The sequence below is a fragment of the Pseudorasbora parva genome, chromosome 4, assembly GCF_024679245.1.
Source record: "Pseudorasbora parva isolate DD20220531a chromosome 4, ASM2467924v1, whole genome shotgun sequence".
NCBI classification, from domain to species: domain Eukaryota; kingdom Metazoa; phylum Chordata; class Actinopteri; order Cypriniformes; family Gobionidae; genus Pseudorasbora; species Pseudorasbora parva.
This window is the reverse complement of record NC_090175.1, coordinates 45,705,412-45,723,827: the sequence shown is the minus strand read 5'-3', so window position 1 is coordinate 45,723,827 and position 18,416 is coordinate 45,705,412. Positions and strand designations below refer to the sequence as shown.

General features: G+C 37.5%; 1 protein-coding gene across 9 annotated transcripts in view; it reads right to left on the bottom strand.

The window, feature by feature from the left end:
- camk2d2 (calcium/calmodulin-dependent protein kinase (CaM kinase) II delta 2) overlaps nt 1–18,416 on the bottom strand; it is a 48,588-nt gene that overhangs the window by 23,256 nt on the left and 6,916 nt on the right. For all 9 annotated transcript variants that reach the window (XM_067441965.1, XM_067441969.1, XM_067441970.1 and 6 more), the window contains 2 exons: nt 3,272–3,331; nt 3,121–3,175 (listed from right to left, as the gene is read on the bottom strand). In XM_067441965.1, coding sequence (XP_067298066.1) covers nt 3,121–3,175; nt 3,272–3,331 — 115 coding nt within the window. The remainder of the gene's footprint in view (nt 1–3,120; nt 3,176–3,271; nt 3,332–18,416) is intronic.

The window sequence follows — 18,416 nt, the reverse complement described above, 5'->3', positions numbered from 1 at the left end:
CTGCAGAAGCGCTTTTCTCTTAGCAGTAGAACATGTCACAGCAGCACCTAGCGAACGCACAGAGTAATGTCATAACATCATTTTAAACACACTTAAATGTATCTAATATGATAAACAGAGCTGCTTTACCTTATAATCATGACCGGAAAAAGCGGAAGTGCGCGATACCTGGCTGGCGACTGTGTCCCGTCCCGTCATAATAAAAGTCCCAGTGCTTGCGAGCCGTGTGTTTGTAAAACAATCGCTCCAGCGGTCGTGCTCAGCTCCACAACACTCGGTCCGGCTCTGCTTTACACTACAGTAACGTTAATAACCGCATCCATGAACATGATTTCTGCCCGAGTCCTATTTTCCACCGGCTGTGAGATGAAGACCACATGTCCCAAGATACTGCGCTCACATTTGGCGTCATCAAACTACACCTTTGTTTAGAATTGGCACCCTCCAGTGGACGGAAAGTTGCATAGAGCACCTTTAATAAGAGAATTTTCATTTTTGGGTGAACTAACCCTTTAATATAAAATAATATATTAAAGTATGAAGTAAATCTAACATTTTTGGGAACTGTTATTTACAATTAAATTAAAATGTATTATAGTTTAAATTAATAATACATGTTATTGTCTGAAATTTGGAGTGCTTTTGGACACACTTAAGTGGGACTTAGGTTCACACTTGTAGTTTGGTTTGTTTGGTCCAGACCAAAAAAACAAACAAAAAAAACATTTAGTCCTAGTCCGCTTTGCGTTCACACTAACATTTTAACACCAAACCTAAAGATACCGAACCTAAATGTATAGGGATATGTTGACAACCTGACTGGTCGGCTTTTATTACACATATTTCGCAATGGAACTTACCGAACATTCAAAACAATCCTGTGTGCTGGGATAAACGTGCTCGTTGTATGTGCGTAGTCAACATAAGATGGTATTTTGAATTATAAAATATGTAAAGGAGTCAAAACAGTGGCAGGAATCCCTTCTTCACTAACACAAACAAAGATCTGCTGCAAGGAGACACAGTTTGGTACCCCTGATGGGCAACATTGCAATTATGAGAGAAAAAAACATTTTTGCCCTTTCTGTCCTTTCTTTTTTTCTTTTTTGAGATTTGAAGTACACTACAGGTTCACAATCTATACAATTAAGCATACTTCTTTTTACAAGGAATTACCTAGTTTCTACAACATACATTTACATTAGCTGGACGTGATTTGAGCTAGAGAATAAAAACGTATCATTGAATACCATTTTTATTAGGTTTCTTTCTTTTTTTGGTGGCCGCTGAGTGAACTCATTTGCTACTGAGGAATAAGCAGACTGATTCTATTACATATTTCACAATACTTTATGAGTAGTAGTGCATACTAGTATTCCTCAAAATGTTGTGGATATTGTGTAATATCGTATACCATTGTGTAATATTCGTGTCAGAGCAGTTTGGTCCTTCTGAAGGCTAGTCCAATAATAAAGTGGGCTGTATTGTTGGGCACTATTAAAAAAAACACTAAAAATCAACATTGTATGTTTATTCATACAAAAGCTGACAGTATTCAAAAATAGCAGTGCAAGCATTTGTCAGACTTTGTGAATCTGGGTCACAAACAGTTGAATATCACTGAATATGACAGCTTGTGTCTCTCTGCATGTTTTTGCTCTGCTTGCCTGTCCTTGTTTTCTCCTCTCTGTTTGTCTGCCTTTCTCCTATCAGCCACTAGCAGAACTACATCAAGCCATTTTTAATGTCATACAGAAGAAGTCTACAGAGCCCCTAAATGGACAAGGTGGTGGGGAAAAAATGAGAAGGGAGGAGAAAGTCAAAAGTCAATGCTTTTGCGTTCTCTTGCAAATGTTTTGCATTCCCCCCAAGAAACTTTGCATTAGCACTCAAAACCCTTTGAGCTCTTTGCGATCAAAGTTTCTCAGCAGAACGCAAACTTTTTTTGCGGCAAACGCAAAGTTTCTCTGCATCTCATCCTCCATCATATATTTTTTGACCCTTTAGGAGCTCCATAGAAGTCAGCACAATCCACTGGTCTGGTCTATTTCTACACTCACACAGTCAGTGTTTAGGACTGACAACCACATTCCAAAACAGTTTAGCTAACGTTTCTACGTATTAAGTTATGGAAACGTTATTTCTGAATGTTCTCTAAAAGTTCAAAACATTACGTTTTTTAAATGTTTAAAAAAAATCTTGGTTATACCTAGAGTGGGTAAACCCCGCCTGATCTGCCGGCGATTTGATTACGTCCTGCAGCTCAGTCTGAAAACCTGTACATTGTTTTATCGTGCTTCTGTTACAAATTTTCAGGGACCAATCACATACCGGCCAATCCACCTGGTGTGCTATTGGTGGGTTTAACATTATGACGGATAGAGAAGCGATGGATCGTTGGTCTGATTGGTTGAAGGACTATCCAATTGCGTCATTTAAGAGAGTCATTTGAACTATGCCAGCTGATCACGCCTCTTGTGCAGAAAAATATAGAGCAGACTCCCCAAACCAATGATCAATCTTAAAAGACTGAGCTTGGTCTCATTCTGAAATATTCAGTAATGTTTAAAAAAAAAACTGTAAATTACCAACAAAAAAAAGAAGAAGAATTTCAATGAACAAATGTGTAATAATGTTTTTTGTGCTAAGACTAGATAACTTTGAACAAACATTCTATTGATGCTACTGTGTGAACGCTTGTTCATAACGTTGAAAGAACCTTACCAAAAACAGTTATGAGTGTTCACACAACAATATATATCATTTTGTAGTAAGAATGGGGTTGTCATGCTTGTGTATAATCAAACTGTTTGTGAACGTATCTATTTAACACTTTAAAACAGGACTGACATCTGTGTTCAGCTGTTGTGTGAGTGTACCAAAAAATGTATTTTATTCAATAAATCAGTTCTTGTAAAGTGATGCTGAAAGTAGGCTCACTAGTTTGCCGAAGGCTGCCCTCTGGGCACTGTCCTGCTATCACATAAATATCAGTAGCACTTTGTAAATGGGGCAGTCTAATACTAACTACACAGACTCTGAGAAAGCAAAGATAGAAAAGAAACCCTATTAAGAAATGTGGAGAAGAAGAGGAGATTGAATTAAAATATATATACTTACAGATCAAAGACTAGGTAATGGAAGCCCTCCTCCGATATGCTGTCATGGAGTCGAACTACAAAGAGAATTTTGCTCCGTCATTTCCTCATCTTTAGTTACCATTAGGGTAATACAGAGCTCTAGTAGAATGACTCTGGAAAAACTCCATTACCAATATTCGGGTGTTTCAAGAGACGGCAAATCCTGGCCTCTCTCTCCAGCTTCTGGTGATCTGAAACAGATTTTTGAAAAAATTTATTTAAAATTTAAATGAATAATTTAGCTGATGTATTAGAGATATTTTAACTGACAAGGTACGAGAGGAATGTCTAATGTTTCTGAGAGCACTGCAGATCTTTGAGTCACCACCAGAGGACAGTGTTTTGATGCCTGTGAGTGAGTATGCGGGGCAGATGGCACCCTGACCTGCAGAAAACTATAAATAACCACATGCGCTCTTCTCTCTTGTGTACTAATCCGATATAAAAGAAACATACTAAACTTAACTCACAAGCAGAAAAAAAAAACAATTCTCTAAAGAATCAAGTGACACGATTCAAAATACTTTTAAAGGGATAGTTCAACCATTAATGATAATTCTGTCATTAATTATTCACCCTCATGTAGCTCCAAACCAACAAGACATTAGTTTATCTTCGGAACGCAAATTAAAATCTTTCTGATAAAACCGAAAAGCTTTCTGTCCCTCTGTTGACAGCTACACAACGACACCTTTGACCCTTCAAAAGTTCATAAAGAGATTGCAAAATGCAAATTGCATAAAATTATTGGCATTCATTTTGGCCATGACAGTATAAAGCAAACATAAACAGAAGCTCAACCGAACCTGCTTGGTTCAGGTGTTCAGGATCACTAGAAAATCACTACCCTGGTTAAAACCAGACCATTCTCAGTTGTAACTGAGTTATGGTCTGGCAAAGCTTCATAGACCAATAATTTCCAAAGGGGCATCGCAACAGACGTTGCTTAAATGCCTCTAGGTACAACTGAATATACCTAAAACCAATCAGTGCGGTGAAGGAGATGTCGTATGCAGAGCGGAGAAACATCTGAGACTCTGACAGCAATTCTCTATGATTTCAAGGAAGATTTTGCAATGGCTTCTGGCGACTTTTGCCATTGTTGTAAAAGAAATATGATAATAGCTGGTGTCCACCGCCACTCCATCAACATTTTTGCCAAATTTGGAACACCTAATAGCATCTCAGACCAACTGAAACATCTCGGATTGCCGGTCGAACAGAAAATACCGAGCTCTGATCGCATTTTCACCCGCCGTAAGGCAGTTGTATTGCGATTAGAATGCGATTTTGAAAATAAAATAATATTGATGAGTCTTTGGAAAATTGTGTCTCACAAACTTTATTCAAATTCAGTCATTTCAGATGTGTTAAAACATTTTCATACTTGAGCATAGTTACGCTACTTATTTATTTAGAATTTTTACATGATTACCAGATCTAGTCTGAGAAAATAATCACAGAAAGTCCAGACCGAGAGCTGCTGTGTGGTATTAGCACATGACCACACACCCCATCCTCCACATCAAAGTAGCTGGTGTAATCCACATCTGGTAGCCGAGTGTTGTTCTTGGGTTTTAATGAAAAGGAAAAGTTTAAATGGCTTAAAACAGACGCGATAGCTGATTCGAACAAGTGATGTTCCACGGCGGCATTAATCTTTGTAATGTACAAAATCTGCTTCACCGTCGCTGCGCTGTCGTGTAAAGCCCACCCCAACGTTTCTGATTGGTGCCGCGATTTCGACAGATTAGAAATTGGCGTGAATGGGCTCTTTGACAGACTACTTTCAGAGCAAATCTAAATTTGCCGAAAGTTCTCTGGGTTTTCCCAGACTACAAAATCACAGGAAGGTGTGTTTGATTAGGTTTGGAGCTAAACTCTGCAGGACAGAAGACAAGCAGAAATTAGATCTACATCTCTCTGCTTGCAGTATGTCAATGACGCTCGTAAGGTAAATGAGTGAAACACACACAAAACACACATTTTTTAATCAAATCATTCATCATTAATAGCGGTTCACTTCCGCGATTTAGTATGATTGCATTCACATCAGCAGCGAACCATACCAGAGTTCACATGAAACGAAACCCAGGCCACCTTTTTAAGCGGAGTCGGGTATGGTTGGTGGGTGCGCACCCGAGTTCGGAAGACTGTGTTCACATCATCCAAACCAACCGAACTCTGATGTCTATCAAACCAAGCCTGCAGTGCCCCTCTCAGAAACTGAAGCTTTCGCGTCTCGATCGCCCCCCGGTGACCGGTCCCAGTATAGCCGCCCCTCTGTGTTTTCTAATGGACCCGAGGCAAACTTAACAACAAAATTACACTTCAAATATTTTCCCCCCAAAGTTAGTTTATGTCATTGAAGGCAGTTATTATCACAATGATTTCATTTCAAGTGTTCGTTTTTAAAATTAGTTTAGTTTTAGTTAGATATTTGATGCTATATAAACGGGGGGGGGGGGGGGGGTGACGTCATGATTGACAGCTGAGATCCGAGGTCTTCTCTGAGTGAAGTTGTCACTGAGGCACTAACTGACTTTTTTCAGGATTTTTGGGAGCAGATTGGTGCTTTAGCTTTAATTTCTACATTTGCGTAACTGTTTATTTCACACCAACATAATTAATTGTTCTGCATCTGTGAGAGTGTGGGCGGGCTTTTGATATCGCAGCTGTACTTCCTGCTCTACTTCCTGCTCTACTGCGCAACTCCGGTCCCGAAATCGCTACTGCGCAGAATCGGCCCCAAGACGTCAGCGTCATGCAGGCCGTCTGAAAGCTTCAACTCTGGCAAGCGGAAACGGACGATGTCAAGTCGTCCATATTTTTTTCGGTCTATATATCAAACCCAGGTGCGCACCAAAAGTGGTAGTGTAAAAGCACCCTCATATGGATTAGTTTTACGATCCCTTTATGAGCTTTTGAAGCAGCAAAATAATAATTGTGTAATTGTTATCAGAGGGACCTAAAGCTCAGATTTCATCAAAAAAAAAATCTTCATTTGTGTTGATGAAGATGAACATAAACTCTCACAGGTTTGGAATGACATGAGGGCGAGTAATTAATGATAGAATTTCCATTTTTGGGGGAAATAACCCTTTAAGCATCTGGCATCAGTCTCAATAAATTAACAAGCCATTAACACACAACGGAAAAGACAAATTAAGAAACATTTTGTTTCAGAAATGCTCCTTACTGCAAAGTGTGCAGTATATATAGCCTCCTAATTATAAAAATGATAAACGCTTCAACATTGTCACTTGACCTAATTTATGTTAAATTCAGCAAGTGGTGCCAAGTTCTCTCAGAAAGGATTTTATTCATTTTTGTGTACTAATGTCTTTGAGTTTGTCAGTCTGATCAAATAATAAGTTAAGAAGAATTGTTACACTCAAATGGAAGGTTGAAATACTGTAAAATATTGCACATCTTGGTAAATGTCATTAGGTTATTTTTTGTGTTTTGTGCACAGTATAAATACTGAAGAAATGGCATGAAATGCATTCTAGTTTTGTACGTATCCATAGCCACAGCTGATTCATAGTGAAATGAAGAGTGGTGAATCATATGAAAATGTGATTCATTTGAATTTGAAATGAGATCATAAATGAATAGCTCATGTCTGCACAGCCTTTGGCCACATTCAATTCCTTCTCTCTTTTTCGTTCAAATGGAGGGAATAAATTAAGTTGTGAAGGGGGTGAGGGGGATAAAATTGCATGCACATTAGTTCAAATCACTCAACTTTCCATTTTTACAGATTAAAAATATGAGTATATTTCAGTTGATCAGGTGTCATCTGAGGTTTGGCAGTTTATTCTCAATTTTACAAGGTTGTATTCTTAATTTTGCAAGGCTCATCTCTGAATCTTTCCTTCAGCCCCACGCAACTCTCTCTTTCTATCACTAATCAACTTCCCCCACCCCCCAGCTCCACAGGTAGTCCACCTACCAACCGGCCAGACATCTGTTGTCTAGCAACTCCTCCACCAATCAGAACGCAAAGGCCTCTCTTCCTCTCTGCAGTGGAACCAGCCCTGCATGCAAATATCGGAACCCTCTGGATCCCATAGAACCCAAGCAATTACAGCAGAACTCTTAAAGTTTTACACCAAACTTTAACACCATCTCCTATCACCTCAGACAACTGAGACAAGTAAATAAATAGTTCTTAACAATCTATAATTATAGCACCATCTTATGACACAGTTGGTTACATAACTGTCACATCACATATTTAAACAAAACTGTTTCAGCACAAGAATTATGCGCATTAGCACTCCCAAGACGTGCTCAGATCTTCACTGTAACAGATGGCTTATTCATACATCTGAACAATATCAGTGCTATAAATCTGGACCAAGAACAATCACTATCATAAATAAGGCTTTCATTATTGGTAGAATTAAGAGATTTCTCATGGTGGAATACAGGATGGAATGGACAAAACTATTTATGTTCACTAAAGCAATAAATTACTGTTTACATGAGATAGTCCACATGGTGGACATTTTTTAAACGGCGTCTGTATTTCTCAGCTTTAGACGTCATGCCCATGGACCGCTGGCTGAAAGTTTGATGCATGTGGTAAAATGAACTGGAAACACTTCAGGATTTTTGAAGATGTCATCTGATTGGTTGAATTCTACAGGATTTCCAGGAGATATTTGTGTCACATTCTTTAATGGTCCACCTGGAAACAAAGACGCCAAGAAACTAACCCCTTTGTGAAAGAAGAATGTTGTCGTCTTTACAACTGTCTCTACATCACAGAGCGGGGTAAGCGCATATGTGCAGAAGGCGCCAACTTTCTGTAGAGTCAATAGCTACAGACCTCCAAACTTTGTGTGGCCTTCAGATTAGCTCAAGAACAGTGCGTAGAGATCTTCATGGAGTGGGTTTCCAGGGCGGCGCAGTTGCATACAAGCCTTACATCACCAAGAGCAAAGCAAACAGTCGGATGCAGTGGTCTAAAGCACGCCACCACTGGACTCTCTGGAGTGACCAATCACACTTCTTTTACTGGCAATTCGATGGGAGTTTAGCGTTGCCGGGAGATCGGTACTTGCCTGACTGCATTGCGTCAAGTGTAAAGTTTAGTGGGGGGAGGATTGAGATGTGGGGTTGTTTTTCAGGGGTTGGGCTTGGCCTCATAGTGTGATACTTAATGCTTCAGCATACAAAGACTTTTTGGATAATTTAATGCTCCCAACTCTGTGGGAACAGTTTGGGGATGGCCCCTTCCTTTTTCAACATGACTGTGCACCAGGTCTATAAAGACATGGGTGAGCGAGTTTGGTGTGGAGGAACTTGACTGGCCTGCACAGAGTCCTGACCTCAACCCGATGGAACACCTTTGGGATGAATTAGAGTGGAGACTGCTAGCCAGGCCTTCTCATCCAAAATCACTGCCTGGCCTCACAAATGTGCTTCTAGAAGAATGGTAAAAAATAGGGGAATTGGGTCAACTCCATATTAAACCCTACAGATTAAGAATAGAATGCCATTGAAGTTCATGTACATGTAACAGCAGGCATCCCAAAACTTTTGTCAATATGGTGGATGCTAAGTTTGCGGCTTTAAAAAAGTGTCCAAGAGTTTTGCAAACTGGACTGTTACTATAGGGACATCAATGTTACATTTTATGCCCCTAAACATAACATGAAACAAAACAAACTATGATTGGTTGCTTTACATGTCAAGGCCCCTGGGTAGTCCCTGGCCAATGAAAGCTGACCTTCTGCACACACTCCGGAGCAGAAGGTGGCGGTAATGTACCAGTAAGCTGGATGCCAACCACCATAACTATTTGACCTAGACGCAGAGAACTGAATTCAGGATCAGGTGCTGTCTGAGGGTATGTTTACAAGATAACATTTTTAACTGAAAAAATAAAAACATGATACTGTGAAAAAGGTGACATCAAGCACATGCGTATTATATGCTCATGCATGTTGTGTGATCGCAGGGTGTTTCTTGAAAAAACTTCTGGCCAGGAATGCATAATACAGCCTTTTTAGTAATTTCCGCTGTTTTGACAGTGTTGTCGTCAGTTTTTAGTACATCGTTTTCATGTTAACACACCTGTGGTACACACCCTAATAGCATTTATGGTACCACATTGAGGTTTTCACAACGTTCTGCACATTATAACATAATTTATTTCATAATAGGTCAGGACACTAAAAATAGAGCTAAAATATGGCACCGTCCAGGGTGTGGTCAGTGGTCACCCTTATTATTGGAAAACAGCAATGACACAATTAATGCAGCAGACCACAATTATGGACCATTTAGCCACTGGCACGCACTGATCATAACGACAAACACTTAGGTTCAACTTATCAATCCTGGAAATTGTGGATCCTGGCATTTGTACCTGGCCTGTTTATAAAATACAGGACTGTTTGGACTAAACTGGACTATTTTACAGGTATGAATCAGGCTTGTCAGTAGTTTGTGCACTATATATACAGTACAGTAATGTATGTGTAAAATGCAGTCCGGTCAGTAGCAGTGTAAGGCCTACATTTGACAAGTCCTGCCTCCTCCCCTCTTTTCTCTGCTGTTCTCTTTTTTATTTTCTATCTGAAGCCTTCCGCACTGCAGCAGTGTGTGTGTGTGTGTATGTGTGTGTGAGAGAGAGAGAGAGAGAGAGAGAGAGAGAGAGAGAGAGAGAGAGAGAGAGAGAGAGAGAGAGAGAGAGAGAGAGAGAGAGAGAGAGAGAGAGAGAGAGAGAGAGAGAGAGATTTCCTTCATGTTTTGTGCTGCCTTTCCAGGAGATTAATGAGAGATTTGAGATCATCACAAAGAGAGGAGAAGCAATAAACCTCTGAAATGAATGACCAAACCTAGTCCTTTGACTTTGCTAGAGCAATCATGCTTGATAAATAAATAAATAAATAAATAAATAAATAAATAAATAAATAAATAACAAGTTTAAAAATCATTTGATCTGTATCCAGCTGCCTGCATTCAGACCAGAACCATGCATTGACTTTGCAAATTGTATTGGGGGACGCAACTGACCATTCAAATGCAATTGTAAATCACTGCTTAGCTCATGGGAGGTCAACTTGATCATGATTATTCACATACATATTTCATCATCACTTGCCAATTTTTACACACTAAGGCACCCAATACTCATTATCCATTACATGGGTGAGATTGGTAATAGTGATCACTGGGTAGATGATATGGGTTTTATCAATGGCCAATGCCAATACTGATTAATATATAAAGCAAATATTTGATACGGGCTACAATGTTTAAAAATAATGTTTGCAATAGCACAACAGCGCATACTTTTCAGCAATTTTAATATGTCAGGTATTATTCCCTATTTGTTTTCTCCATAGGGATTTCGAGAAAATCCTCAATAAAGAGTTCTAGGCCATGAACAAAACCACTCTGATGAATTACAACATTACATATTTTGTTTTTAAGCAAAAAAGGGAAAAGTACAAGACAGTACATTATTTTTAATACAGTATTTTCTATTAATCATTTAACCATATAGTCCACAAAGCATTGAAAATGTCATAATTGAATAAAAAAACAGATAAAATATAAAACTCTTGTTCCATAGATATTTATTAAAAGCATAGCATGCAATATATTTGAAGTTTGTTGCAAAATAGTCAAATGGGTAGGCTATAAGTTGCTTGAAACTGTAAAACTGAGCACAAAAATCTAAATAACGACTTTATCCACCAAGTTATTGACGTGAACTCGACGCATGCGCGAGAATATGACGCTGCTCTGCCGTTCAAATACATGACCCGGAAGAGGAGGAGTGCTGCTTTCGCTTGAGTTCCAGGTGAGTTCACGTCAGAGACCTACACGGAAGACAATAACTTGACGGATAAAGTCATTATTTAGATTTTTTTTGCGCACAAAAACTATTCTCCTTGTTTGGTAAAATGATTGTACGTCATGATCGATGTCTTTAGTGCCTTTTATGGGTCTTGTGAGTGGGTCAGTGGAAATATACTGAATGCCAATGGAGGCCTTTCTGAAGCCTTTCTCAGCTATCAGCTTTCAACAAAAATATCTTCATTTGTGCTTATACTTCATTTGTGAAGATGAACAAAGGTGTTGAAAGATGAACGGGTGTCCAACAACATGAGGGTGAGTAATTAATTAAATAATTTTCATTTTTGGGTAAACTAACCCTTTAAGAGATCATGGTTTATAAGAGGTTTATACATTATTGTTATCAGCACTAGATAACTTTTCAACCTTCATTATATATTTTCAAGACTCTTGTGATGATACATCAACTTTCAATAGGTTGAATGACACGTCTGCCATAGCCTGACTTGGTCTGTATCGTTTTTAATCATACTTTTAAACTTCGGGTTTCGGGTAGTGACCCGAGAACAAAAAGAACTACAAAATTCGACTGCTTTACGGCATATACGTCACTTCCACCAACACACACACTTCCTTACATTCAGACGTGCGAGCCCAAATATTGTTTGTTTGTCGGATGTTATAGTCATGTCCGAAGCAATACAGAAAAATAAGAAAGCAAATGTTTTGTTGTAGGAAAGCAATAAGATTAAACGAAAAAGTGATCGGGCCAGCGTTTGCTTACTGGCGTGAGCTGAAGGAGACGTGCCCAACCGATGCTGACTTGGCTGTTAGCTTGCTATGGTTATTATTACCTACCACTCAAACATTGAATTAAAGTATCATAGATTCTGTAAAACGGTATCCAATAGACTATAGGCGACTATAATGACGCTGGCTTTATATTTGGCTTTTGAAAAAAATAAAACCCATGAAATTATATTTATATGACATGCTGAAACATATGCCACTGTACCTGGGATGAAGACATTTCAAGCAGAACAACTGCATGTGAGCAGTGTTCAGTATATTACAAAGTTTTAATTTAGACACTAAATAATCATATTAACTTGTCCAAAAATTGCATTATATGACCCCTTTAAATAGACCGCGGGTTATGAGACGATCCGCTCATCACTAGTTTAGGGCTATCATGGTTGTCATGTCAATAAATGCACGCGCAATGAAATCTACCATTACTCATTGATGAGGACACTAGCAGAGACGTTAAGGAGAAATCGGGGAGAGATGATGCTTTTGTTAATTGGTCAAGCGAGGCCAATAACCTCAAAATAGCTGATTTATTGGCCTGGCCAGTGTATCAATCTATCACTTTTGGTAAGACGACTTCTATCCAAATTGTTGACCTGTCAGAATATGAAGAATATTACAAAAGATTCTGCACACATATATGCACAATCAAGGACACACTAAGGACGTACAACTTCAGAGACAAGAGCTTAAAACAGAACATTAATTTCTCGATGTAAATGTGGTACCGCATGAAACATTACACAGAATATTCTGCAAACTGTGATGATGTCTAGCTCTTCCATGTCTCTCAGGCAAATGACCTTTTAGCTCCAGTGAGACCACAGACTCTCCAATGAGGTAAAGTCCTCAGACATGAGAGAATCTGAACTACTGGTCAGAGAGCAAAAAAGAGCGAGGGGGAACTGAGAGAATGTGTCTCTAATTAAAAGTGCCCTAGCTATCTCTCCTCAGAATTCTGTGGCCTAGTTTATGAAAGTAGGCATTGAGTTTCTTTCTATGCTACACTACACAGTCGGAGCACTGACCTACTAGTTTTGCACACAGCCTGAACAGAGAAAGAGGTTACATTTGGAAACTGAAAAATGCTGTCTTTGCAGGTATGATACGGGCAACAAATCTGCTTCCTTAGGTTTAAGATGCAATTTGTATACTGCCTAGTAGCCACTGCAAGAACTTACTTCATGATATTAATAAAGTATGCTCTATTGTATTTGCACTACACACATGCATATTTATAAAGTCCTATATGTGCCATGTGGGGAGTGTCATGTGACCTACATCATCAGCCTGGTCACTCCATTTACCAATATGACAGCTCCTGTCTTATGGCATGTCCATTGGATTCTCACTGCAGAATCGAATCTAGGCAGAAGCAGGGTTTTATGAATATTATACTATATTCTTATGTTAGCCTTAAACATTAGGTAGAACAAAAATTAAGTGCCCTTTAAGTACAGTTTGAAATAATATTTTGTTATGGGTTTTAAGAACTACACTTATTTTGTTGTGCTGATTAACATACTTAAGCACATATTTTTTTACCCTAGAGAAAAAAACATTTATGAAAATGTTTATAGAATACTAAAAAACATTAACATATTTACTGATGTCTCGAGACTTACTGATATAAATATTATAATTACACTTTATTTGGAGTACTTCTTGCACATATATATATATATACATATATATATATATATATATATATATATATATATATATATATATATATATATACATATATATATATATATATATATATACATATATATATATATATATATATATATATATATATATATATATATATATATATATATATATACATATGTATATACATATATATACATATATATATATATATATATATATATATATATATATATATATATATATATATATATATATATATATATATATATATATATATATATATAAAGCTTAAAATAAAAAATTAAAAAACATTTTTTTAAAGCATAACTGTTAGTGGGGATAGTATGATCACTGTATAATTTTAGTCTTGAATGCAATATATTTAAAGTGTACCTAAAGTACACATGTATTAGTTTCACTTTAGCACAAAATACTTAAGTAGGCTATATCTACCTCCACATTGGATAAATAAAGTACATAAAGTACAAAATTAGTTGTTCCAATTTAGCAGACCTTACGTAAAACAATTAGGTATACTAAAAGTACAATTGCAGGGTATTTAAATACTGTAAATATGTGTTTGTAGTATGTATGTAATAGTTTTATTTGAAATACATTGTAGTATTATTTTTCACTAGGGACTTGATTATAATTGTAACTATAGTGTGTTATTATTTTTTATGCACTAAATTGCAACTTCACCATTATAAACATGAAATTAAAAATCCATTTAAATACATGACATTCAAGTTGAAATGAAAATTTAATGAAAAGTAAATTTTATTTTACCATAAGCTAGTCAGTACATTTGGAAATACACTTTAAAGGGCCATGACTTGAGAAATAAAAAAGTGCCTTGATCTTTTAACATATAAGAGGTATTTGTACAATTAAAACATCCTGCAAGTTTTAATTCTTAAAACGTCCTCCTCATTATAAACAAAGCATTTATTTAATCCAAAAGGGGCCAAATTTAGAGGTCCAAAAAACAGCTTGTTTGGATATTGTGGGATTTGTGACATTACACAGGCAAATTCATTTGCATGTGCCCACCTCCAAAACAAGACATCGACAAATAGTTTTAAATCACGCACCATAGGCCACACCCACTGGTGTTCAGCATCGCGCTTGAGTCTGCCGACAATTCAATAGAGGCGTAAATGTAAGCGTAAAGGAACATTCGCTTTGAAGTGCCCAGTTTAAACAGCTCATTTGTACTTTTTTTACCTCTAAATATTATACCTTATAGCAAAGCGTATAAACATTTTGGGGGTAAATAAGGTACAAAGATCATATGTTATAGGTACTGCCCCAATGACAACTTACTATACCCCTAAAGGTAAAATCCTCCACTAAAGGAGAGTTTTTGTTCAAAATACACAATCTTTGAAAATATAATTGATTTAAAATCATATGGATTTTGCTTCGCAGGTAAATTTGTCTTAGTTATTGTATTGTATAGTGTGTGTGTGTGTGTGTGTGTGTGTGTGTGTGTGTGTGTGTGTGTGTGTGTGTGTGTGTGTGTGTGTGTGTGTGTGTGTGTGTGTGTGTGCGCCCTTGTTTATATTACATTGTGAGGACCAAATGTTCCCATAAGGATAGTAAAACCTGAGATAACCTACATTGTGGGAACCAGCCAGCGGTCCCCACTTTTCAAAAGGCTTATAAATCATACAGGATTTTTTTTGAGAAAGTAAAAATGCAGAATGTTTCCTGTGATGGGTAGGTTTAGGGGCAGGGGCAGTGTCGGGGGATAGAAAATACTGTTTGTACGGTATAAAAACCATTATGTCTATGGAGAGTCCCCACAAAGATAGTGAACCAGACATGCGCGTGTGCGTGTGTGTGTGTGTGTGTGTGTGTGTGTGTGTGTGTGTGTGTGTGTGTGTGTGTGTGTGTGTGTGTGTGTGTGTGTGTGTGTGTGTGTGTGTGTGTGTGTGTGTGTGTGTGTGTGGTGTGTGTGTGTGTGTGTGTGTGTACAAAGATTCTGATTAATACTGAGAAATATTTGTTGTGTAAAAATAGAAAAACACAGAGGAGGATAAAGACTGTAATCGAGAGAACTGGAATAAGAAAAAAGGCAAAAGAGAGGTCAACAGACAAGCTGAGTACAGATTGTGTATTACGTAAGACAAATGCCATGCAGAGGCAACGGAATGCAGAAAAGAACAACTAGAAGAAGGGTAGTGTTGGAGAGAGTTGAAGTGGAAGGAGAGAACGAGAAAGCAGAAATGCAGCAGGCTGGTGTCTGACAAAACAACCAGATGGTCATTGTCCATGTTGATGGTGCTGCTGAAAGTGTTTCTTACACCAGATGAATGTTAAAAGAAAGAATCTGCTTGCTAGTCTGATGGCTTGGCATCTTGTGGTGAAGATAACTGAGAATTTTAATTTTTTAAATAAAACAGCACACTTTGACCTCATCTGTCCCCATTTATTACTCCTGAGCATTACAGCACTGAGCTCAGCTGTACCTCGTTTTATAATCATTACTTTGATATATTATGAACCTTAGTGATGATAGACAATGTATTTTATGTGACATGAATAAAAACAAGACTGTGAAGGATATAAGTTATAGTTTTTTTCAATGGTTTGTATCGTTGTGTATTTGGTTTTGATTGTTGGTGAGACAAATTAGAACTGATTATAACATTTCTATACAAATAATCAAATGTATTATATTATCTGTATAACTTACTTTGTAGCAAACATTTTTAGAGCAAATATGTTTTACATTGTAGACATGTTTTATTTCATTCTACGCTTATTTAGCAGAGTCTGTTCCAATTCATAATGAATGTTTCACATGCTAAGTTAGACATTTTTGCATGCATATAGACAATAATTCAGAAATAGTGTGAATGAAGAATTCACATTGAGCCCTTATCAAAGCTGCTGTTCAAGACAGAATGTTCACTACCTCTGAATCTCCTTGACCTATGTTGAGTCATTCACTCATGGTGTGCGAGAGAGAGACTACAATCACATGAGAGGTTATGGTGCTGCAAAGCTAAAAATAAACTCATTGGTTTCTCAGACAGCACCTCATAGGCGGCTATAGAGTGAGCACACACATACACACACTCTCCCTCTCTCTCTCTCTCTCTCTCTCTCTCTCTCTCTCTCTCTCTCTCTCTCTCTCACACACACACCAGGTTAAATGGAGATAGAATTTGTGAAAAGAACACAAATAGGAAATGGAATGGAAAACAAACAGCCAGTAAGTTTTTCTTCCTATAAGTCATGTATAATCACTTTATGGTGCATGGTTAAATTATATACGCAAAATGTTATTTATGATTATAGAATTGATTATGCTGAATAGAATTAATAGAAATCCGCCAATGGAAGTAAAATAAAATAAAATTGCAGTACACTCTTTTTTTTTTTTTTTTTAATTGTACCTTAAGGGGTACAACAGCATTTCACTAGGGCTGCAGGGCAGTATTTTGTTGACTTGTGTTCTTACATTATCCCAATTGTTTCCAAGAATTTTTAAATCCACAGAAATAAGTCGTTTTGGACCATTTCCGGGCTTTGTCTATCAACGACATCATACACGCGATACCCTCGATTTCCGGTAGAAACCATTGAAACAACAAAGATGCTTTAATATGTGTTTTATTAGACAGGTGAGCAATGGTTTGGATACATGCAATGACAGAAAACTGATCATTGTTAGGTTTATAGCTCAACACCGTTAGTCTTATTTTAAAAATTTCTTTATATTCTTTATCTTGTTTTCTTGATTTAGTACCATGTTTGACCATGCCATTGCATGACCATGATTGACATCAATCTAGCTTACTACCTTGTGCAACATGATAGTAGCTGCTGAGTGAGAGTAACATTATAACACAACATTCAACACACTTAAATGTATCTTATATAATAATATATCACTGCGTTACTTCACATACGTATGACTTGACGAGGCACAAGCATTGTCTACCGTATAATAAAAGCTCCACTGCTCTCTAGCAATGTGTCAATCAGCAATCGTGCAATCGTTCCAGTGGCCTTGTTCCCACCCTGCTTGATAGCAGTAACGTTAATAAATCTTTAAAGGGGTGATGAATTGAGAAATCAACTGTCCCTTGAGCCTGTGATATATAAAAGTGCATTGTGATATAAGAGCTGAAAACTTCCTCGTTAGTAAAAGAAAAGATTTTATTGACACCAGGCCAAGCAAACGCTCGATCTCAGAATATGCCAACCTGTGACGTCAAAGTGTGGTGAAACCCCGCCCACCGACTTGTGGAGCTAAACGGACCGAGCAATAAACATGCCAGCTCAAATGCATAAGACATTGCACGTTTGTTTGCTTCATTTCACTGTAGAATCATTTGTAATCAAGATACAGGTCGATACTGGATTTGCAGATATATTGAGATTAAAACACAAACATGTGCCTTCTATATTGGATCTGACAGGAATGGTGTAACACACTTACTTAATTAAAACATGTTTTTATATGTGATAGTGTTGCATTGTTACAGATTGCATTGATTATGTGTACGTGTCTAACTGAACACACCTTAGCATGCTGTCACAGGCTGAAGAATCCTTTATTTGTGTTGTTGTCATTGTGTGATCAGACTAAGACATGTATGGACCAGGACTTGTAAAGCGTTTTTCAGAAGAGCTACCAAAACTTAAGCCCGTCCTGCCAACGGGCTATCTTGAATAGTGAAATAACATCTATTGATGTGCGTTGTTCACTCTCGCATGTGAGATATGAAACTCTTATCCAATCCTAGCCATGGGCATTTACTTCCAAGTCTTCAGTGTGGCAGGCCCATTAAAACATGATTTTTTTATCCTGGCCTTATCCAGTGATCAGATTTCAGTTTTGAAAACGTATGCAAATTTGTGCATTTTTAACGAGATAGTACCTCATTTGATATATATACATATTTAAACATAACACATCAATACAAAATGCTCACAATTTTTAATGTATTCAATCAACTGGGGAAGTATGGT